Raw genomic sequence first — 23,089 nt, forward strand, 5'->3', positions numbered from 1 at the left:
TGCCCCCCCCACAGTCCTTGGCTTTGCACGCCAGACTCCGAAAGGCTCTTTACTGTGTGGCCGAGGCCTCAACAGCATTTGGCACATTTACAAAAGAGACTGAAAAGGGGGATGGCAGCACAATGCTGCGGGAAGGGGGTGCCTGGCAGAAACATGCAGTTCCTGGGGCAGTGGGGCCAGCTGGGCTGGGCTGGGGGGGCTCCCAAAGCAGAGGGCTCCCCGGTCCAGTCTCACCACCATCCTGCTTGCCTGGCCATGGGGAAATTCTGGCTCACTCCGTAATAAGTTAATACAAATCACAGCAAGAGAAATATATACAAGGCGTGAGCCTCTGCCCGCAGCAGTGCTCTGGGCAGGGGCTCCTGCCCTGCCCTGCTCCAGGGCCCCCTGGCCACTATAAAAATCCAGTCGCCAACAAAACAGCGACGGTCTCTGATGCTGCAGGGGTCCCCGCATCCCTGAGGCAGCCCAGCCTTTGCCCAAAGGCTGGAGCCAATGTCCTGTCTCCCATCAGAACATTTTGTGGGGGATGCACCCTGCCAGCGCAGCTCCTGCTGGACAGGCACCGATTGCCAGCATCACCTTGGGAACCACCTGGCCGTGGCAGTCTCTGCCCCAGGACCACCCCGGTCCAGCTTGGGAAAAAGGAGTGGCAAGCCGCTCTGGGGTGTAGGGAGGGTGGCTAGGGCAGGAGGATCTTCTGAGGAGGCAGGTTTTGGGAAGCACTGCCTGGGAGCTGCTCTTGGGGACAGGGTGGGACAGGGCTCACATGCTCAGGGGATTCCCTGCTGGGAAAAGGGCCATGGGACCTGCTCTTTGAGGAAGGAACATAGGGGACAGGCACTTGGGGAGTTGCTGGGGTGCAATGGGGTAGGGAGATGCTCCTGGGAAGGGGGGGGACTCAAATATGGGGAAACGTTAAGATGCAGGATGAGCGTGCCTGGGCCACAGGGCAATGCACAGCAGTGGGGGCTCGGGGACCCACCACCCCAGCAGAGCCACTTGCACTGCATGTCCATGGGTTCTGGTCCTTGGGCTGAGTCCCTGCTAAAGGGCTTCCCCAGCACCTTTGGGCCCCACTGGCAGCTGGGGCTTCCCCAGACACGTCCCATGTGTCTCCAAGAAGGGTTTCCATCTGCAGCCCCAAGCCCCACATGTCCACTTGGAGCCGAGGACAAAGCCCTGCCTGTCTCAGGGGTTCTGTCAGAGCAGGCTGGGGTGCTGGTGTTGCTCGAGGTCACTGGGTTGGCTTATACCCTCACAGCGGGGCCAGAACCCGAGGTGAGGGGCACGGTGGAGCTGCAGTCATAGTCCAGGTCCACCACGGCATGGGAGCTGGCGATGAGGCTGTTCAGCGATGGTCCTGTCTGCCGCTCTCGGAAACTCTGGATGTAGCTCTGTGAGAGAGGAACAGAAAGTGAGGGGGGCTCTGCTCCTGGACCACTCCACCCTACCCTAAATGCTGCTGCAGCCCCTCCCTGCCCCCCCCCAAAAACAGCCCAGTGAAATCCCCAGCACTTGGGCCCTCCAGTGACTGGCCACAGCAGGGAGCACAGCCTTTTCCCTCCCCTGGGAATTTTGCACCTTGCCTATTGCTTATTTCTGCTATGCCAACAGTGCTCTTGGCCAGCAGTTTTCATTTGCTTGCAAAGGCTGAAGCACTCCACGGTAGGAATGGCCCATTCCAACTTGAATTGCTCAGTCCCTGGGACACCCCAGTCTCATCCCTCAAGGAGCTCAGATGTTAGCTGGTGCCTGGGCACCTCTCCATGCCCCAGCCCACCGATATGGGGAAGGAATGACTCTGGAGACTGGGGAAGATCTCTACCCTGGCTGCAGGACTCACGGGGGAGAGCACGTCCCCATCAAAGCGGCGCACAGGGTTGGGCTTGCGGCGGTAAGCAGGCTCGGGGGGGTGGGCTTTGTGCTGGTGGGGTGGTGGGTGGTGGGGTCTCCGCTTCTTCTTCTTCTCCTTTCGGTCTTCCCGCTGCTTGATGCGCATCAGTTGCACGCGGCGCTGCTGCCGGCTGATGATCACTGTGGAGCAAAGCAGTCTGTGAGCACTGGAGAGAGCACATCCAAACGATCCCCGCAGCCAAACCAGCACCAACTTTGTGCAACCAGGTCTCCCTTGGGCGGTGTGCCACCACAGAGTCCTGAACTCCGTATCTGTCCTTGTGAACCACGTGCTGGAAACATTCACCCCAGTCCCCAGGTTCCCAGTTCCTACACTCACCCTGTGCCATGCCCATCTGCCCCACTCCCACACACCTTCTGTATGGGAGTAGCCCTCGGCTGTGACCTTCCACTGGACCAGGACACCCAGTGTGGTGAGGAGCGGCCAGATGCCCAGGATGACCCAGCTGTACCAGCACACGGGGCGAGCAGGGGCCACCTTGATGCGCTCATAGATGTACTGCACCAGGAGGAAGAGCTCGATGAAGTAGTCGACAGTGACGGTCATGATGGCGCTACCGAAGACGGCGGTGGAGAGGGTGGTGAAGAAGCGCTGCCACTGCAGTGTCAGGACAGCAAAGAGCATCCCCACACCCAAGAGCAGTGCGATGGGGATCCACACCGTTGGTGGGTGGTAGAATTGCTCCATCACCACCAGCGTGGCCACCGCCAGCAGCAGCCCCAGGAGCAGCCCCACCATGAAGAGGCCAACGCTGCGCACCAGCATGGTGACCAGCCCACACAAGACTCCAATGCCCAACCCAATGCCCACTGAGGCCTCCACGCTCAGCTGTGTGTCCAGCACCCGCTCCTTGTAGCACAGCATGAAGATGATGATAGAGCCGAACATCAGCCCCGTGAGGAACATGACAGCCTTGAAGCAGCGGTAGCCTGTGGAGAGACCACCATAGTCAGGGAGTGGATGGCCAGCACCCCCTGGCTCCCCTCTGCCCTCCTCCCCACTTGCCCCACCAGCAGCTGGGCTGGCCTGGCTCACCGAAGAAGCAGTAGATGATGCCAAAAAGGCAGCACATGGCGCACACCACTGAGGGCACCACCTGGTAGCGACGCTCAATTTCCTGCTGGCAGCTGTGCCCCCACTCCTGGCCTGGCTCGTGCGGCAGCAGCTTGAACCGCAGCGTCTGCACAGTTGCAGTCATGGCTCTGGGGACTCCTGGGAGAGGCATCAAAATCTCCACTCCTGCCTCATAGCCCGCCGGCAGAACTGTGTCCCGGCACTCGCCCCACCTGGTGGGAGAGAGACAAGGAGAATGGAGGAACTGGTGACACATGCCTGGCAGCAATCCCACCATCCAGCACCTGGCTACCAGAAATCCTGCTCTGTCCCCCCACTATGTGGGTAGGAAGGGAGGGAATGGGGGAACAGCCTCATCAGTGGGGGTGCAGACTGTCACCCAATGTGTGGCTGAAGGGATGTGCTGTCCCCAGAAAGTCTCCCTGTATCCCTGGGAACTTCATGTCACTTAATAATTTGTCTGTGGCTTCAATTTCCTGCCCATGCCTCTCCAGCACCCCTTCCCTGTTCGATTAACAGAAGACTTCCACAACTTGGTATTTTCTGCCTGTGAAGTAATTATGCTCAGTAATTAAGTCACCCCTCAGTCTTCTATTTTTATAGGCTAAACAGATTGAGCTCTTTAAGCTTGTACTCCAAGGCATTTTCTCCAATCCTCTAATCATATTTCTGGCTATTTTTCATCTCTGCTCCAGCTCCCACTGTCCTTGTAAAAACAAATTGGGCCCTCACACTAGATCCAGCCCTCCCATGCCAATCCATGGGGCTGGAAGGGCACCAGCTGCAGCTGGCACTGTCCCTTACCCAAGGGCTCACCTGTAATGCTGTGGCTATGCTGAGCAAACAGTTACTGGCCCCCCTGCAGCGTCTACACAGATGGAGGGGTCATAATCCCCTGCAAAGACTGATCCAGCTTCAGTTTAAACCTAATTACAGCATCCGTCTGCCTGCTCCCACCTGGAGCCAGTTCCATCACCCCTTCACTCCCCTAGTCCCTTTATAGGCTCAGTTGGTTTAGAATGGGTTTATTGTCACAAATTGTCCCCAGGCCAGCATCACTCCTGCCAAGTGCCAAGTTTATGCGGCCAGTTCAGGACAGCTCACAAAAACAGCGCTCTGGGAAGGAGCTGAGAAGAGGGCAAAGGCTGCAGGCATGGCTTCCTGTTGCCCAGCATCTTGCTGCTGCCCAGACGGGCTCCACTGGCATCCTATCCCTTGCCGACAACCTCCTTCCTCCCTTTGGCTGGGGAAGGCAACACCAGCCACGGCAAATCCCCGTGGGGAAGCCGAGCACAGAGCCTAATCCCAAGGAAGCAGGCGGGTAGGGAGTGGGCAGCCAAGCGCTGGGCCCCTATTCGAGCCCCCGGGGGGACGCTAAGCAGGATTGGACTTTACCCGCAGAGCCCAGGAGCGACGCTCCGGCCCTGCTGGGGATGGGCGATGGTGTGTGGAGTGAGACCAGGGCTCTACCGGCCCAGGGGACCGGGGATGCGGCATGGAACGGCTGGCCGGCCGGTGTGGGGATGGCAGGGGACGACACGGGATGCCGGGCAGGGCTGCGGGCAGCGGTGCGGGCGGCTCGCGGCGCCCATTGGCGCGGGCACTGTTGCTAAGGGAGCCCAGCGCCTGCTCATTGGCGCCGGGACTTACCCACCTGCTGCCGCCCGCCCCGGGCCCCCTCCCCGCAGGCCACAGCGCGGCGGGGGCCGGGAGCAGCGCCCGGGACAGAGCCCCGCCGCGGCGCCCCCATCGCCGCCCCCCGGCCGGGCCCCGCTGCACCCGCCGGGCCCCGGGCCGCCGGGGCGGGCGCGGCGTTGCCGAGCGACGGCCGCAAAGGCCGCCGGGGCGCGGGGCCGCTCCGCCCCTCTCTTTGTTCGGGGCGGGGGTCCCGGGGGCGCTACGCCGGGTCCCCCGCACGCCCATACGAGGCTCCGCGCTCGCTCCGCCGGACGACGGAAGGATCGGGAACCAGGTGCCCCAGCCCTTTCCCCGAGGGGTCCGGCGCGTCACCCGCCTGCCGGATTCCCTCGTGCTGCCCTCCCTTGCCGGTCCGCCCGCTCCCACCTGCGCTCCCGGCGCGGCAGCGGCGGCGGCCCCGCGGCGCCCGGCGCTCCCGGCGCTCCCGGCGCTCCCGGCCGCGGACCCCGCGCATGGTGGCGGCGCGGCCGCCGCGCGGTGCTGAGCGGACAGCTCCGCTGACGTCACCGCGCCGTCACCGCGCGCCGGGGGCGGGGCCCCGGAGGCCGGGGCGGGGCCTCTGCAGGGGGCGGGGCTGAGGCGGGGTGAATTGGGGGTGCGCCGGGGCGCGCATTGGGCTGTAAAGTGGGGGTGCGCATTGGGGTGCATGCGGGTGCCCAGTGGGGTGTAAAGTAGGGTGTAAATTGGAGGGCGCACCGGGCTGTGCACCGGGGTGCCATGCCCTGTGCCGTGGCGTGTGCCGGGCACTCAGCCCAAGGCTGTGTGTGCAGCGTGGCGCAGCACACCCCGGGCTGGGCCATGTGTGCCACGTGCTCGGCACGCAGCGGCTGCGAGGGCTGCCAGCCCCACGGCACAGTGTGCGGGGACAGAGCAGTACGGGGTGCAGGGTGTGGATGTGGGAGCTGCAGGATAATCTTGTGTCAGGTGAGACCTGACAGTGCAGTGTGCAAGGGGCTGTGCCAGGGCCACGGGGACTGGAGTGCCTGCGTTCAAGAGGGGCTAACGCACATGTCAGGGGCATCTAGAGCGGCTGCCCACCTGTCCACTGTGAGTGGATGGGAGATACGGCCATGGCAAGCAGGTGGGGGGACACGGTGCTCTGCAGAGTCAGAGCTCTCTGGAGCTTACACCTCCTGGCTGTAGTGCCTAGGGACCCCCAGGAAATCCTGGCACACAGAAGACTCTTGGCAGCAGCTGCTGTTCCCTCTGGCAGCCCCTTCCCAGCCCCATGCCAACACTGGGGAGACAAAGGCGGGAGCTGCAGCTGGCAGGGGGCTGAGAAGGGGCTGCTGGAGGAACGGCACTGCTGCCTTCCTGCTGCTTCCCTACAGAATCTTCCAAGGCTGCCAGGCATGGGGGCCCTAGGGTCAGCCACTGCCAGGCAAGCCCTGGGGAGGTGTATGCTCTGCCCTCAGCTTCCCATTCATGTTTCCTGAGCTCAGACTCTGGAAACTTCATTACTTTCTCTGATCTCCACCTCTATCTGAATATAAGTTCAGATCAACAGGGTCATTTCAGAATGAAACCTCTCATCACTCACATAAAATGATCTGGGTTTGTATAAGGTGGCTAAGTTAAAAATTCCAACCCATAAAAGAAATAAAATACCTCTATTTCTAATGCATTTTGCTATGTACAGAAAACAGGATACTTTGGTTTTTTTTATCACCACGGCTGTTTTTTGACCTCTGTGCGTGGAAGATCTCTGTTCCTTTCTTAGCTCTGCACCTTTTTTTCCTTGTGGTATCTCCTCATCCCATCGTGTTGTCTCTGATTCTAGTTTTTATATGTTCTTCATTAAACTGCCATCCACGTGACTGCTTTTGCCTATTGCTTGTCTTGGTCTATTCAAGAGTAAAAAGGCCTATGAAAAGCAGCCAGGCTTAGATGATGGTCTAGTATCTCAGGGGGGTGGGATGCTGCCAACTGCTTTCCGATGAAAACGGGATGCTTTGTTTTAGAAAATGAAAGAGATCCTGTAGCTGAGTGGGCCCCCACGTGCCCTCAGTGCCCTGCAGTGCTCTGTGGCTGCTGGTGTTCCCCAGGGCAAGTGGGCTGTGTTTCATGGGGAGGGTGGAATGGACTGCCTGCCCAGAGTAAATCCAGAGGCACTTGAGAGTCCCAACGGCTGCAAGGCTTTGGAAGTGAAGCCACGGGCTGGGAGTGGGCGGAAAGGCCAGATCCTCCTTCGTGTTGGATCATTCCTGTGCTGGAAGCTCCGTTTGTGCAGCAAACTCTGCCCTGAAACAGTTCTTTCAGCTCTCTCTGCCCCAGGGGCTCTTTCTGCGGCCGGTGCAATGGTGCATCTATGCCGCAAGACAGCTCAGGGTGGGATGGTGACCTCGACCCCAGCTGGAGGAGCTCCCTTTGCTCCCGTTTGAAACACATGATAAAGGTCCCTGCTGCTGGGATCTCCTGGTGCCTGCCTGCCCTCCTCCTGCCCCGGGATAGTTTGCTTCTGTGCATGCAAAGGTATCCCAGCCGCCGTTTCTCTCCTGATATGCCTGCTCCCCAGCCACCCGGCGAGCCCAGCTGCCTCCTGCAGCCCGCAGCCCACACTGCGCTGCTCTGGCCTCACTCAGCCCCCACTAGTCCCCCGTCGACTCAGCCACCAGCCACACCGAGGGGACGACCCTCGGGCAGCGGTTTGGGGAATTTGGCGGTTCAAGCCCACCCTGAATTTACCAGCGCCGTGGTTTGGGCTGCCCCGGGGAGGGGACACACGGCCCCGCGTGTCCCGGACACAAAAGGCCGGGGAAATGCGCCCTAAAGCCCTCTCAGGTGCCGGTCCCCGGCGGATGCGCTTTCCCCTCTGTGGGCCCGAGGCGCTGCCCTGCTGTCCCGCAGCACCGGGGGCGCTCACGGCGGCACAGCCGGTGCCGCTGCGGGGCGCGGAGTGCGGGGTGCGGGGCAGCCCCACCGCGCCGCCCCCGGCCCGGCCGCTGCCCCGCGGTCTCCCGGCAACCTGACCCCGCCCCCACGCTTGCCCCCCCCTCCCCGATTGGCCGCCCCGCCCCGTGACGCGTCGGTCGCAGCGCGGGCCATTGGTCGGGGCGGGTGACGCGCGGCAGGGCGGGGCCCGCGGGTGACACGTCGGACGGCGGCGCCGCCAGCGGCAGCGGCAGCCGGCCCCGGTCGCGGTCCCGTCCCGGCCATGCGGCTGTCGCTGGTGTTGTCGGTGCTGCGGCCCGCCGGGCCCGTCGCCATCGGCGTCTCGCTGGGCTTCACCCTCAGCCTGCTCAGCGTCACTTGGGTGGAGGAGCCCTGCGGGCCGCCGCCGCGCCCCGCCACCCGCCCGCACCCGGACGGCGGCCCCGCGCCACCCCCTGGCCCCGCCAACGGCAACGCGGCGCGCAGGCCCAACGCCGTGCCCGCCGCGCTGGGCGCTGACAACTGGGAGCCCCGCGTCGTGCCCTACCGCCCGCCCAGCCCCGGCAGGGCCGCCAAGAAGGCCGTCAGGTGCGGGGGGGCCGGGCCGGGCTGAGGGACTCGGGCCGCCGCTCACGGAGGTTTATCTGGGGGTAGCTGCGGGCGAGCTTCAGGTACCTGCCTTGGCGGGGCTGGGGGACTTCAAAGCGGAGCTTTACAGAAGGCTTAGCGGTATGCTTGCCCTCCTTTCAGCCACCTAGGGCTGCGGACGGGTTTTTCTCACTGAGAGTGCCTTTCCCAGCTGCTTACTTTCCTTCCCTGTGCCCGACTTCACCTTAACCCCAGCCCGCAACGAAGAGCCTCCTGCCTATGCTGGTGCCCGCTGTGCGAAGGCTGCCTGCTGCAGCACGTGCTGCCGGGCACCCTGCGACGGTCCCCTCCTGTCTGCGAGGGACCTCTGCCGTGGTGACACGTCCCCACCCAGTGCTGCATTCGCCAGCCTGCTCCGGAATCGGCTGCAGCCCCATCCCAGCGTCCCCTGGATGACAGGGAGCAGGCAGTGAAAGGGCCTCCTTGTCCTGGCGAGGTGGTGGGCGGATGAAGGGGGCTGAATGGGGCCACTGTGTACCAGGCAGCGGTTGGGGGACGTGGTGGGGGGAGTCGCTTCCTGCTACTGCACCAGACGGGGAGAATTAAACCTGAAAGTCATTGTGAGTGCGACAGCTGGGGGCCGTGGTGGGGAGGGGTACACAACCAGCCCCCTTGCTGGCTTCAGCAACCTGTGTGGGGCCTGGCTTCACCAGGGAGGGCAGCATGGGCTCTTCTGCCTGCCTGCTTTAGAGTAGTATGACTGGCAGGGTGGCAGGAAGGTGCTTCCCAGTTCAGACCGGGCTGGGGCTAGCCTCATGGTTGGGGGTGCCTGGTGGGTCGTGTCCCTGCTAGAGCTGGGTTGTGCAGCTCTGTTTCCTGCTTTTAGTTGTGCTCAGCCTTTTGAGAGCATCTGTTTAGAGTTGGACTGGCCAGCTTATGGGAAGGTAGAGTGTCCTTTGATGTCAAATTGATGGGGAACCTCAGCAAAGTGCTCTGCAGTGCCTCTGAGACAGGTGTAGTGGCAGCTAGTGACACTGGGGTGATGTCTTTTGTGCATGGCTGAAGCCTGGGAGCAGTTCCTGCAGAGGAACCGAGGTCGGTGCTATTGGTTACAACAGGGAGGTACAGGCTGGGGTGGGTTGCAGTGCCCTAGGAGCCATATATTGTCTTCTTCTTGCAGGACCCGGTACATTAGCACCGAGCTGGGGATGCGGCAGCGGCTCTTTGTGGGTGTGCTGACCTCCAAGAACACGCTGAACACACTGGGGGTGGCTGTCAACCGCACGCTGGCCCACCGCCTGGAGCGCCTGGTGTACTTCACTGGCACACGGGGCCGCAAGGTGCCCCATGGCATGACGGTGGTGACACACAGTGACGAGCGGCCCATCTGGAACATGTACCAGACCGTCAGGTACCTTCTGGACCACTATGTGAACGATTTCGACTGGTTCTTCCTGGTGCAGGATGATACCTACACGGAGGCGCACCGCATCAGCCGCCTGGTTGCCCACCTCAGCATTGACACCCACCTCTACCTGGGTCGTCCTGAGGAGTTCATTGGTGGGGACACTGAGGGACGTTATTGCTATGGAGGGTTTGGCTACTTGCTGTCGCGCAGCCTCCTCCTGCTCCTGCAGCAGCACCTGGAGAGCTGCCGCAATGACATCCTCAGTGCCCGGCCTGATGAGTGGCTGGGCCGCTGCATCATTGACTACACAGGTGTCAGCTGTGCTGAGGAACATGAGGTAGGTCCTGCAGCAGAGATGGCTGGATCCTGGCCCAGTGTTTTCCCTCCTCCCTGTGGGTTCTCTCAACCTTGGGAGGACTAGCTGTTGCACCCTCACATCCTTTGAACTTGCTGTTCTGGCAACTGGTGGTGTGGGAGTACAGGTTGGGGCTGGCTGTGACCTATCTTTCCTGGCTGGCACAGGGTCTGCATTACCACTATTTTGAGCTGGGGAAGAACGCAGACCCTGAACGGGAGACCGACCTCCGTTTCCAGAGCGCCTTCACTGTCCACCCTGTGCTGGATCCCCTCCAGATGTACCGGCTGCACAAGTACTTTGCACAGGTGGAGCTTGAGAGAACCTATCAGGAGATCCAGCAGCTCCAGGTGAGACCTGGCTTGGCTGGGAAGGGTCTTGGTTCTATTTGTCATCCCTTTTGGCTTTCTGGTTTCTCACCTGATCCTGCTGTTAGACAGGATCAGCTGAGCTCATGTGGCTACAGAGGCAGTGGTGCTGTCTGGAAAGCAGCTTTGGACCTAGATGGGTCCTGGAGAGGCAGTGGTGGTTGAGGGTGATGAAGACAGACAGAAGGGTGCAAAGGTCTGTCACAAAGGCCGGGTAGAGTGGGGAAGAAAACCTGAGATGCTGGACAGGTGTCCAGTTGAGGGCAGAGTTGTTCTGGCACTGCTTTTTGAGCCAGCTCTGGCTAATCTCTGCGTATCAGAAATCAGCTTGAGTGCTGCCAGAGCTGGAATTAGCTTGTGCCTGCTTTGGCTCTCACTCGTCCATCTCTTGTCTTGCAGATGGAGATCCAGAACGCCAGCAGCCTGTCTGTGGACGGGGACCACATCGCCACATGGCCCATTGGCATCCCGCCCCCATTCCAGCCCAAAACTCGCTTTGAGGTGCTGCGCTGGGACTACTTCACAGAGGAGCAGGTCTATGCCTGTGTGGATGGCTCCCCCAAGTGTGAGTTGCATGGTGCAGATCTGGCAGATGTGGCTGATGTGGTGGCCACGGCCATGGAGGAGCTGAACCGCAAGTACCAGCCAGTGCTCCACATCCGCAAGCAGCAGCTGGTGAATGGCTACCGGCGCTTTGACCCCACACGTGGCATGGAGTACACGCTGGACCTTCAGGTGGAGGTGGTCACCCAGAAAGGGCACAGCCGCTCCGTCACTAAGCGAGTGCACCTGGTGCGGCCCCTCAGCGAGGTGGAGATCATCCCCATGCCCTATGTGACAGAGGCCAGTCGCATCAATGTCATCCTGCCACTGACAGCCCATGACCGGGACTACGCCGCCCGCTTTCTGGAGGCTTATGCGGCAGCCGCTTTTGAGAGCAGTGAGAATGCAGTGCTCACCTTCCTCTTCATCTATGACCCCTTTGAGGCCCAGCAGGTCACCCAGAATGATATCTTTGCCTCTGTGAAGTCCCAGATCACCGAGTATGAGCGCAAGTATGCAGAGGTAAAGATCCCTTGGATCAGTGTTAAGACAGATGCACCCTCCCAAATCAAGGTCATGGACATTATCTCCAAGAAGCACCCTGTGGACACGCTTTTCTTTGTGGCTGGTGTGGGGACAGAGGTCACCGTTGACTTCCTTAACCGCTGCCGGATGAACACCATAAACAACTGGCAGGTTTTCTTCCCCATCCACTTCCAGGGCTACAACCCAGCCATTGCTTACCACAACCAGGTGCCACCCACCACACTGGACCTGCTGAGGGACATGGGGCGCTTTGACCGTGACGTCTTCCATGAAGCCTGCTTCTACAACGCTGACTACATGGCAGCACGCACCCGCATGGCAGGGGACGTGCAGGAGAATGAGGACATCCTGGAGACCCTGGACATCTACGACATGTTCATCAAGTACTCCAACCTCCATGTCTTCCGGGCTGTGGAGCCTGCCCTGCTGCAGCACTACCGGCACCAGGCCTGCAACCCCCGGCTCAGCGAGGACATCTACCACCGCTGTGTGCAAAGCAGCCTGGAGGGCGTAGGCTCTCGCTCCCAGCTGGCCATGGTCCTTTTTGAGCAGGAGCAAGGGAACAGCACCTGAACCCTGGATGGTGGAGGGGCTGGCCCTGCCATGTTATGCCTGCCTGCCTACTCCATTTCTTTTTCTGCCCTAATCTGTCTTCCTTCTACAGTGGCTGCAGGGATTGCTGGTGTCCAAGCTCGTGACTTGCCCCACTGGGGCTCCCCAGGCCGGGGTCTGCCAGCCAAGGGTACCTGGGTCTTTCTCAAGCAGCCCTGGCTGTGCAGACCCCGGGCATGATGGGGTCAGAGTCACTGAGCTGCAAGCTGGAACACCTGCCTCCTCATTCAGAGCTGGTGGCTGCTGGCCCCATCCCTCTGTCCCGGCCCTGCTGCTGAGCACTGGGGAGGATGGGCTGCCATGTCTCTTGCTGTCCCCCCTTAACTGGGGGAATGTAGAGCCCAAGGTCCCCCTTCTGCAGGGCTGTGACTGCCACAGGGCCTGGAGTGATCCCTTCTAGTTCTCCCAGTGTCCTGGGACAGGAATGTGCTCCTTGCTCCTTTGGAGCATTGGCCTGGTTGTACAGGGAAGAACGTGTCCCTGTGCCTGCCACAAGCTTGGACAGTGGAATGGGGCACATCCCATCCCAAAAGAGCAATAAGGATGTTATTTTTGGGGTTTTGCCACTTGGCAATGAGCTGGAGTGCTCCTGGCTGGTTGGGGTGTGAGGAACTTGGTCCCCTGGGGCCTGTGGGTGTAGGGGGTGCCAGAGGGGATCCTGCTGATTTCATGTACCGTGAGCTGCTCCCCATGGGAACCATGACCCAGGCCACTTTGGCCTTCGCAGTATTGATAGGACGTCGGAGGTCACAGCCCTCAGACGAGAGCCTCCTGACAGAGGTGGGATCCCTCCCCACTGTGGGGCTGCCCTCAGGGTCAAGAGGCATTGTGCCTGACACTGATGGGCATGGCAGAGGGTTTGGCTGTGCATCTCCTAAGGAGAAAGCGACTGAGGAGCCACTCACTGCTCCTGGTTTGTATTTAATAGGGGGGAAAGGAGCGGGGATGGGGTGCATTTACACTAATAAAATGGAGAGATGTACTGGTGGGTCTGGCTGATTCTCTCATGAGGCAACTATGGGTGTTCTGCTGGGGGTCTTCGTGGTGGTAGGTGCTGGCTGCTTGTTTAAGTTCTGTCTGCAGCTGGCTGGAAAGTTTCCTTACAGAGATCCTGCTTTCCCCAAGCACCTGCAACATTCTTTACCTGAGCAGGGAGATGCCTGCTTCTTAAGGAGGCTGTGGGAGCCCATTGCCTTATGGACAGGCTGGCAGATGTGCCAAGCAGACACTTGGAAATACCTGCTTGAACCGCTGCAGCTTGCAGCAGGAGTCCTGCACTTCCTCTGATGCTCATGATCTCTGGGGCTGTCCTGCTGTAGCTGCCTGTTGCCATCACTGATGGTGTGGCAGGATGTTGAGCCCCTTGAAGTGGGAAGTCCAGAGCAACGTGCTGATTGCCCTGTCTTTCCTGTTGCTGTAAACTTGTGGTCCCACTGACCAGTCCTCCTCAGCCCTGTCTATGGGTGGAAAAGCACTAGTAAATGGCTGGTGGAGCTGTGTGCCCTCCCACATCTGCTATCTCTGTAACAACCTTCGTGGTCTGTATGTGAGTAATGGGGGACTCCTGGCCCATATCTCAGCAGATGTTGGCTGCTCAAGTGAGGTGAACTCTGCTCTCCGGGATCTGGGACCAGCTCTGAAGGAAGCTCCCAGGCCAGAAACTGGATCTGAGCACTGTGTTGGATCACTGGTGCCGGATCTGCTCTCTCTGCATTGCTCTCACTCTTTTTTGGGCTGTTTTACATCTCAGGGCTTCTCAGCACTTGTGTTTTCCAGTTCTTAGTTGGGTAGAGCACTGTGGTCCTGTCCTGGACTGTTTCATCACCTAGAGCTCCTATTTGCATTATGAGGTATGGGGAATTACTCATCATGTTTTACTGCTTCATTAAGCACACGTATCAAAGAGACACCCCCAAGAAAATTAACTGAACCTACTCACTATTACTTATCAAGGCTGCTAGTGCTCAGCAAAACTCATGGAGGGCCCCTGGGCTGTATGGTATGCCTTTTCCAGGGATACCTCATTCATCTCTTCCTGCTCCAGTCTCTGTATCCATGGTGTAGGAGTGTATATGTTTAAATATAATTTTATTATATTTCAGACAGTAACTGTTAGCTTGTTCTGAGTATTTCTATTTTTGATCTTCCCTGAGCACATCCTTAATTCCCTTCAAGTGGAAATCTGGGGCAGAGGGAGCGAGGCAGATGCAGGTGTGTTACAGATACATTTATCCTTTGAAAAGTGGACCAAGTAGTAAGATGTGATTAGGCATTAGAAGAGTATCCAAACGGTAATAAAGCGGCTTCAAATCAAATTGACTGTGAAAAGAAACCCATAATTGTCATTTAGTTATCATGAGACTGTCAAGATAAAGTTGCTGTTGCCTCACTGTTGTTTGCCCAGACCAAGTTAGAGGTATTTTCATACTTAATGCTCTGCACTAGCAATACCAGCAGAGGCTTCCTGCTCTGGCATATGTATGAGCAAAAGACTGCTTGTGGCACTCTCAGCACAGTTACTGCTGCCTTTTCAAGGGAGCTCGCAGGGTTTGAAGCTGTTTTAGTGTTTGCCAGGCTATTTGCAGCATCAAAACATGATGAAACCCCAAAGAAGGATGTGCAAAACTTTGGGAGGGGGGTTGGTGACACAAGCAAGGTGAGCGCTGGCTGTGCTCACTGGGACATGGCAGAGACCTGTGACAACAGGCGCATGGACACAGGTGCACTGCCCCTCTCCTGCCCTCATGGGGCTAGCAGGTGCAGGCAGAGCACCAGACCCGGACAGTGGCACCTTTGAAAGGGGCGGGAGGAGCAGCCCTGCTGATGTGGGCCGATGAGAAAATAGAGACATTCTGTGATTCCTCTTCAGGCTTGACTGGTACTTTCATACAATGTATGGATTTTTGCACTTACCCAGTTGCAGAGGCAGGGCAGTGAAAGGTCAATTTTACAAACAAGGCAGAAGAAAACTTGTGTCCTGCATTGTAGACTTCTGCTTCCCTTGCAGAAATTTTCTAAGTGTTACTGGCTCACCACAGCAATCAAGAGAGACAGAGCAACCTTCTCTTGGGAAGTTTTTCAGGAGAGTGAAGGGGTGGTTCAGAGCACTCTGAAGCACAGAAGGGAATGTCTGAATACACTGGGCATGGGTGGGCACTTGCCTTTCCTCCTGCCTCCTCTCAGTTTTGCACTGTGGCAAGGAAAGAGACTCAAACTGGGGAAAACCCAAGCTACTGCTGTTCTCCCCCCTCCTGTGGTTTGTTTTCCTGTGTATGCAAACACAACAGTGAGCCTGTGAGCAGGGAAGGCAGAACCTATTTTTCTAGCCCTGCTTGGGTCACTTCAGGCTGTGCCCAACTCTGTGGCAAAGCTACTTCAGCCCCAGCAATATTAATCAGTTTGATGGCTGACCTTTGGGAGGATATGGGAATTGTGGCCATGCCACGAAAGGGCTGGAGGGCAAGGGGAAATGCAATGCACTTTCTTCTCTGTGCTTTCTTTGGGAAAGGGCCAATGGTGCCTGTCCTGAAGAAGCAGCTCTACTGACCACAAGCCAGGACCCAATTCTAGCAAACAGTTCCTCCTGTCTCTTAAGTGAAGGCAGAAGAAGCTGGTCTGCTTGAGGAGGAGTGGACAGGGAAGTACCAAGCTGTGCCTGCATCCAATGCCTTGGCTGTCCAATGTACTGCTTAGCCCCTCTGGAGGGTGAGAGGTGCTTTGCTTACGTTTTTTTCTGGCCAAGCTCAGGGAAATCAGAGCATTTCAATGAAGAAGGAAAGCTGTAGTTGCAGGCAGAGCTGCTGTCAGTGTGTGCCTGCCTGCAGGGGTTTCCTTCCATGGGGTGTTGGCATATCTAGCTATGCCCAGGGATATTCCCCCTGGGGCCACACCACCCCAGCATTGGCAGAATGCACGATCCTGAAGCTCTGGTACTGAGGGAAGAGGCAGACAGCTTGCTTGGACTTTTATTTTAATTGCCTCCTTGGTTTTTCCAGCCTCCTTACCCACTGTGAGGGGCTGAGTGCTGGAAAGTGGGTGCTGTGTGTCCCTTGCCTAGCCCGACTGATTGGCACCACCAGTCCATTTTTCCAGCAAGGGGATCATGGGCAAATGATCAAAGAGCAAAGCAGTGAGCTTGGCATTTGCACATCATACAGACATGCTGAGAGTCACTCCTTTCTCCAGGTGTTGCCTGTCACCATCAGCATCTCCAGGCAGGAGATGCTTGGGGAGGAGGTGACAGCAGTGAGGCCACATGTCCCATTGCATTTCAGGGCTTACTTCCAAACCCTCTGCTCCCAAGCAGGATGTGTTTTGGTTTTTTTTTTTTTTTTTTTTGTTTTTTTGTTTTTTTGCTTTGAAATGCAGCTTTTATATGAGAACAGCTGTAATTACTGTTTGTAGCAGTGGAGGCATGTTGGAAAGTGCCCAGAGGAGATGCCTGCCCCATAGATGGAAGAGATCCTTGCTGCCTGCTCCATCCTGGTGCCTACTCCCTGCTGCCACTACTCCTGCTGTGTCTTCTGGGGTTGTCACCCCTATGGTGACAGAAGCTGTTGCCAGTACAGCCGGTCCTGCTGTGATCAGGTACTTGGCATTTGTCCAGAGCACTGTGCTCATTAAAATTAAGGGCCTGTTTCACTGTAGTGGATCCCCTTCTAATTATACCCCAGCTATTTCATGTGGTTCATTACAGGTGTTTCAAGCAGTGCTGTGCTGGGTGAGCCCCAGGTGGCAGCATCTCCATCTCTGGGCAGGACTAAGCCCTTGGTGGCCCTTGAACAAGGCACAGCATGGGAGGCGGCACCCAGGAGCCACAGCCCTGGGGGTTGTGGTTGACCCTGGGGTGCTAAGTCTGGGTTGTCCCACTGGCCCTCCTCAGCCCAGTACATCTGTGCTGGGACATGAGGCATGTCACATTTTGGGGGTGGTGCAGGGTTCATATCCTCTGCCTGTCCTGTTTGGAGAAGTGGAAGTGACAGGAGCTGTCACTTCCAGATAGCACCTGGAAGCCATCAAATTAAAGAACAGAGGTGCTGAAAGCAACAGAGAAAAATATATGTCAAATCTTTGTTAGGTCATCACTACAGGGCTCCTGGGAATGGTCCTGAGGCTGCTTTGTTGGCATAGAAGCCGGGATGGACCATGCACGAAGCTCAGCCTTTCCTTCTGCTGGGCTTCACTCCTGTGCATGGCACTGGAGGAGCTGGAGGACATAGTGAGGAAGGACCTCGTGGGCCCACCACACCATCCTGCTCTCCTTACTCAGCTCCTGTGACACATCTTCACTGTAGAGCAAGAAGCGCCATGAGTCTTGGTGCAGGTGAAATGATGGGGCATTGTGGAGGGGCAGATGGGTCAAAATCTGGTGGCAGGGACAGTCTCATCCCAAAGGGATCCAATCTTCTTACTTGATAATAACAGGATGTGGAGCATGTAGCTATTTTCCTGCTTTTCCCTTTAGCACCCAAGCTCAATGCTCTTCTCACAGGGCATGGTGTGAGCTGTGGGATGTGGTCCTGTGCCCCAGCTGCACCCAGTTAACTCATGCTTTTTCAGCCCTCACTGCTTTAGAGGGAAACCTGTGGTGCCTGGTGCTGGCAGCCTTCACCAAGAGGTCAGCTTCTGTTTCCTACTGTGTCCCCCTTGTGCTGCAGGGTAGCTGGGGCAGATGGAGAAAAGTTTTGGAGAAGGCAGGAACTGGAGGAGCATCTCTGCTAGGGAAAGCCCCAGCAGTCCCCCCTTTCCCCTCCCCCCATCCTCTGTCTCCTCTGTTTCACCCTGCACCCCTCATACATGAGCACAAGGCTGTAAAGTGTTCCCTGGGTCCCACCACCACCTCTCCTCTAGGGTGGTGTCTCACCCATCTCTCTGCCCCATCAGCCCTCGCAGGCATCTCTGGACCTACTTGTGCCTCTTTATTAGGGAGCATTTGTACATTTATAAAACAGTGACGCACATCTCTCACGTTCACCAGCACGAGGGCAGTTTGTGCTGGCCCTCCCACCATGGTGCCCATACCCACCCCGCTCAGGGCCTGCTGCTCCGACTGGCAAGAAGGGGACACATCCTGCGCCCCCCTCTTGCCACAGGAGACCTTGGTGTAAGGCTGGCTGGCATGGCCGTGGCACGTTTCTGGGATAACATGTGGCACCCCTCTGGGAACCCTCCTGCTTGCAGGTTGGTGTATGGGAACCCCATGGGGAGCCAGCACGGGGTGCTCTAGAGGGCTCCCTGGGGAGCACCAGTGTGGCTGGCCTGCTGGGAGGCTCGCTGTGTATCCCCCCACACAGGAGAACGTGGAACAGCACGCAGCTGGGTGCTTGCACCCACGGGGAACATGCTTACACATGGGTACATACTTCGGGGGAGCTGTTGGACCATGCATACCCAGAGCCAGGGCTGCTGGTGCCCTGGTCCCTGCCTTGTGCGTCCCATGTGTGGGGCCTTGAGGGCTGCAGGGATGATGGCTCCTCCTGCATCTATGGCTTTGGGCATGGCACAACATGGCCATGATCCATCTGTGGGCACCAGGGATGGGGACTAAACCAGCAGGGCCAGAGGCTGCCTGGCTCAGCCCCAGCCTTCCCCAGAGGTCCCAAATTCCTGCCTTGGGGTCCCCCTCTGCCAAGTGTATGTTGAGGGGGGCTTTGCCAGCTCGCCCCCCCCTCCTGAGATATTTTGGGGCAGTTTGCCCTGCGCTGGTGTCTGCTGCTACAGTGGAGGGGGTGGAGGCAATGTACAATGGGACAGGGGAAGTGCTGTGGGTCCTGCCCTGCATCCTGCCGTGCGTCCTGCCATCTCAGGGCAGCAGGAGGACTGTGGGCGGCAGTTTTGGCCGAGGCTCCGGCCAGCGGGCTGGACTGTAGCTGTCCGGACAAGGCTGGGCACAGAGCACCCTCCTAACCATGTACAGTCTGGGAGAGGCACAGTGGGTGCTCAGCACCTGGGGCTGGGAGCATGGCAAGGGGTACGTGCACGGTGCAAAAGAGCAGCGACAGGCAGGGGAGTGAGGGCAGGACCCGCCATGCTGCCTGGGCTGTGCCAGGCAGCTACACCAAGGGATGAGCCACTCTGGGCAATAGCTGGGCAAGGAGAGGATGGGTTCACAACAGATTGGGGCAGGAGATGGGCGAGGCAGTAGGTTTGCAGTGCTGAAATGACTGGGGATTACTGGGGGGCCAACACTGGAGTGGCAGGGGGAGTCACAGTGCAGGGGTCTGGCTGGGAACAGTGACGGAGGGGCTGCAGCCCTGAGAGACTGCATGAGGTTGGGCAAGGGTGGGTAGATGTTTAGGGGCGTGTCACAGTGGCGGTGGTGGTGCCAGGGGTCAGGGTGGTGCCATGCAGGTGTGGCTGCAGTTGGGGTGTCCCTGGGCTGGCCACGGGAGCCATGCTGCTCAGAGGGGTGCCCTGCAATGCTGCCCTGCCCTGCAGCAGGAAGGGAAGGAGGTTGTTCCCGGGCAGAGGGAAGCTGTTCCAGGCATGTCTCTCTCCTAGGGAAAACTATGCAGGGCAGAGACCACCACCCAGGAGGGGTCAGCAAGGGCGGGCTTGGAGGGGCTCACAGGAACCTCAGCTTACCCCCTTCAAGCTCTGCAGCACCAGGGCCTGTCTGGCCCACACCTGCTGCTCCCTCAAACCCCCCCTGGCTGCCCATCCCCCTCCACGCTGTGTGCTTGAAACTGGGCTGAACCCACGTGCTAGGGGCAAGCAGAGGGGACAGGCAAAAGGGCCGGGGGGCTGCTCCAGTGACGGTGCTGAGGCAGCTCCAGTGGCATCACTGGGGGTGAACGGTGTGGCTGATCCTGGCAGTGGGGTGGGGGAGGCAGGGGCCTGTGCCCATCGCACCCAGTGCCGCCGTCCCTCTCCATGAGAATGCTGAGGAGGGGGTGACAGGGGCTGCCCCCCAGACCCAGTCTTGCCTAGCAGGCGAAGTCCTCGAAGACTCCCTGGTGAGGGTAGTGGTGGCGGTGGTGGTGGTTGGGCAGGATGCCCGCGTTGTAGGCGCCCTCCACGTGCCGACCCAGTGTCTCACAGGGGCTCTGTGGAGATGGCAGTCAATAGGGTGGGCACAGATTCCATGCATCCTGCCACCTCCCTAGTCCTCCCACCCATCACAGCCTGTCCACAGAGCTCCCCAGGGGACATCCAGCTCCCTGCCTCCCTGGGACTGCCCTGACTCTGCAGCCTGGAGGCACCAAATGCAGAGCCACACAGATCCTCGATCTTGGGATGATGTCCCCTCCCCCTGGAGTGGCGGCAGACACATAGCCAGGCCCTGTCCTCACAGCCTCCAGGCAGCCCAGCCCTGCAGGGATACCTGGTCCTTCATCTCCTCCAATCCCAGTGTGGCGATGCTGCCCGAGGGCTTCTTCAGAGGTGGCTTGGAGCGGCGCAGAACCCGGCTCACCTTATCTCGGATCACCTGGGTGCAGATGGGGGGTCAGACCTAGACCTGCACACAGGTAGCACCCTGTGTGTGGACACCTCAGTCTACACAGAATTGCTGCCTACTCCCCTTCTCACTCAGGGACAGTGGGACAGTACCCTGGCTCACCACCCTCCCTGTCCTCAGGTCACTGAGGAATGCTGGGGGACCTATTCTCCTCCCACTGCCTTCCTCTGGGTGTTCCCTAATTTGGGGGCTGCTATAGCCCTCTGGGGTGGCCACACATTTTATGCTCTCCCCAGGAAGCCTGTCTCTATACCCACTGCCAAGACACATCCCTGAAGGCTAAACACACCTCATAGATGTAGTCCAGGATCTCCAAGATGGTGAGGATGCTGGCACCGATGAACAGCCCCATCTGCCCCCCGATGTCCCCTGGGGAGGAGGAGGGGAAGATGGTCACCAGGAGATGCTGTGCAGCCCACTGGAAGCCTGGGGTGGGCCAGCAGGGCAGTGGGCAGTGCCAGAGCTGCCAGATGGTGGGGCACAGAGCAGTCATGGGGGCAGGGTCAGCCCCTGTGGGGCTGCAGGATAGGGGGGGGACATGCAGGATAGGGGGACAGTCAGCAGTGTTCCACCCTTCAGCCAGCCTGTGGCTGGCTGCTGCTCTGTGTGATCCCTTCCCCACCAGACCCTCATCTTCCCAGGGCTGGGACCCAGAGCTCCGCGCCTTAGGGCCCCACAGGAAGGCGAGGGGAGTCACCAAGAAGCCCAGCAAGATCATAGGCTTTCTTCTGCTCAATGGCTTCATAGTTGAGCGCCTCAAAGAAGATGTCCAGCACCAGGAAGTTCTCCCTGTGGGGACACCATTGTGCTGAGCAAAAAGGGCTGGTCATCGACCCTCCTGCACCACTTCCCACAAACCTCCCGTATCCCCCAGCCCTCCAGCTCCTAGGTGCTCCCACAGCCCTCATTAATTATTTGGGCTGGTGCAGTGGGGACATGGATGGGGCATGTCCCAGGCCAGGAGAGACAGTGGGGTGGGTGCTGGCAGGAGAGCTGGGAAGATTGGATAAGGTAGGAAGAAGCTCTAGTGAAAACACCCCTGCACAGAGGATGCTGCAGAGACCAAGTATGCTAGGATCCTCTCTCTGCACGCTGCCAGGAATGGAGTGGAAGTTCCCCAGGTCCCCAGCCCCCTGCCCACCCCCTGGAATACCCCAGTGCTGGCAACTCACCGAATGTAGGTCTCATTCTTGTTGTACTTGCGGGCGAGGTAACGTGCTGAGCCCTTGTTGGGGATGCGGACCATGGAGATCTCCTTGCCATAGCGTGTCAGGTTGCACGGTGTGGGGCAGCTGCAGCGCTCCTGGCTGTCCTCCACTGCTGCGTCTGGGGGCAGACACACATTGGCACAGCCACCATCTCCAGCCCCCTCCCTGGGGCACTCGGCCAGCCCCTAGATGCCCACCCACTGCCACACCTACCCAGCGTGTGGTCAGCACACTCGATGTACACGTTAGGGGAGCAGATGGACTCGTTGCCTGTGGAGAAGCAGGTCGTTGGGAGGGGGGAAGTCTGGCCAGATTCTGCCCCCCACTCTTAACTCACTCCCTTGGAGGTAGTGCAGAGGGCAGGGTGCAGAAAGAATGGGGATGAGTGACCCTTGGGTGCAGGTTGGTTGGGACAGATGTGGCCCAGGGACAAGGCAAACAGGGAAAGTGCTGACCTGTGGTGTAAGGAGGGTAGGACAGGGGCTGACCCAGCATGTGGAGAGGATGGGGTGGTCCCTGGGTGGAGAGAGATGGGGCCAGGGGAATCCTTGAGTACAGAGTGTTGGAGCAGAGGTGATCTTTGGGCGCAGACTGCAGGGAGTTGGAGCAACCCGAGCAGAACTGTTGGGGCAGTGGGGTGCCCCTCACACCATCATGCACACCCCTCACCTGGCATATGGACCATGCGGCAGTGGCAGCTCTGCACCACAGCCTCCTTCTCACACTGGAGGCGGCAGGCAGCGATGCTGTAGGTGTCATAGCCAGGCAGCAGCTGCTCCCCCTGCATGCTGGCCCGGCAGTTCCCCCACGGCTGTGGCAGGTAGGTGAGCTGTTGGGGTGAGAAGGGCATTGCTACAGGGCTGTGCTGGGCTGAGTACCCGCAGGCACTTCCCAGGGGCTGTGGGGCATCCTGCCTTACCCGCTGCTCCTGGCAGGACACAAAGGTCTGGAAGCCAGGCGAGACACCAAAGCCCAGCTGATGGATATAGGGTGGCTCGTCCTGGCTGTGGATCTGGACCCGGATGCCAGCTTCAAATGATGTCTCATCTGTAGGAGTACAGAGGTGCTGCATGCCTGCACCAACCCAGCACCTGCACCCCTCTGATGTCCTGCTTTATCCATAGTCCCCTCACAGGGTGCTCTGCTCTGCCCAGCAACCCTGTGTCCTAGCACCCATCACATGTGCCCTGCCTGAGCCATAGCCCCACTTACTGGTCTCTCTCCAGATGGGCAGGTACTCTTCCTGCTGGATGTCCAGCATGATCTCCAGCCCGTTGCCCATGCCACCTTGGCGGGTCACACGTGGATTCCTCCGATCCCCATTGAAGGTGTAGCACTTACCGTAACGTGTGTAGACCTGGGGATGGAGAGAGCAGTGGTAAGGGAGCAGGCAGGGATCTGGTCGAGTATTCTACAAGCAGGATGAGGTCCAGAAACTCCTT

At 58.9% G+C, this 23,089-nt stretch overlaps 3 protein-coding genes across 11 annotated transcripts in view; 1 reads left to right on the forward strand and 2 right to left on the reverse strand.

Annotated features, from left to right (window-relative positions):
* Window positions 1-36: 36 nt before the first annotated feature.
* TMEM198 (transmembrane protein 198) lies at window positions 37-5,146 on the reverse strand. 5 transcript variants are annotated; one of them, XM_053982028.1, is made up of 5 exons: window positions 5,057-5,146; window positions 2,954-3,204; window positions 2,272-2,847; window positions 1,847-2,037; window positions 37-1,397 (listed from the first exon to the last, which is right to left on the reverse strand). In XM_053982028.1, the coding sequence occupies exons 2-5, from the start codon at window positions 3,141-3,143 to the stop codon at window positions 1,251-1,253; spliced, it is 1,104 nt and encodes a 367-aa protein (XP_053838003.1). In that variant the 5' UTR covers window positions 3,144-3,204; window positions 5,057-5,146; the 3' UTR covers window positions 37-1,250. The 5 variants fall into 5 exon arrangements, with proteins under 5 accessions (XP_053838003.1, XP_053837999.1, XP_053838002.1 ...); XM_053982024.1 differs by having other exon boundaries at window positions 1,829-2,037; XM_053982027.1 differs by lacking the exon at window positions 5,057-5,146 and adding an exon at window positions 4,647-4,665 and having other exon boundaries at window positions 1,829-2,037.
* Window positions 5,147-7,779: 2,633 nt separating this feature from the next.
* On the forward strand, window positions 7,780-14,296 carry CHPF (chondroitin polymerizing factor). Its single transcript, XM_053982765.1, has 4 exons — window positions 7,780-8,149; window positions 9,330-9,894; window positions 10,080-10,262; window positions 10,680-14,296. The coding sequence occupies exons 1-4, from the start codon at window positions 7,845-7,847 to the stop codon at window positions 11,940-11,942; spliced, it is 2,316 nt and encodes a 771-aa protein (XP_053838740.1). The 5' UTR covers window positions 7,780-7,844; the 3' UTR covers window positions 11,943-14,296.
* A 3,584-nt stretch (window positions 14,297-17,880) lies between these two features.
* ASIC4 (acid sensing ion channel subunit family member 4) overlaps window positions 17,881-23,089 on the reverse strand; it is a 62,531-nt gene continuing 57,322 nt past the window's right edge. For 3 of the 5 annotated variants that reach the window (XM_053982803.1, XM_053982805.1, XM_053982804.1), the window contains exons 2-10: window positions 22,860-23,004; window positions 22,567-22,694; window positions 22,317-22,476; window positions 21,861-21,917; window positions 21,612-21,765; window positions 21,137-21,228; window positions 20,729-20,808; window positions 20,305-20,409; window positions 17,881-20,026 (exon numbers count right to left, since the gene is read on the reverse strand). In XM_053982803.1, the coding sequence (XP_053838778.1) occupies window positions 19,907-20,026; window positions 20,305-20,409; window positions 20,729-20,808; window positions 21,137-21,228; window positions 21,612-21,765; window positions 21,861-21,917; window positions 22,317-22,476; window positions 22,567-22,694; window positions 22,860-23,004 (1,041 nt within the window). In that variant the 3' untranslated portion in view covers window positions 17,881-19,906. The remainder of the gene's footprint in view (window positions 20,027-20,304; window positions 20,410-20,728; window positions 20,809-21,136; window positions 21,229-21,611; window positions 21,766-21,860; window positions 21,918-22,316; window positions 22,477-22,566; window positions 22,695-22,859; window positions 23,005-23,089) is intronic. The other 2 variants (XM_053982807.1, XM_053982806.1) reach the window with 2 other exon arrangements.

This window comes from Vidua macroura, chromosome 7, assembly GCF_024509145.1.
Source record: "Vidua macroura isolate BioBank_ID:100142 chromosome 7, ASM2450914v1, whole genome shotgun sequence".
In the NCBI taxonomy this organism is placed as follows: Eukaryota; Metazoa; Chordata; class Aves; order Passeriformes; family Viduidae; genus Vidua; species Vidua macroura.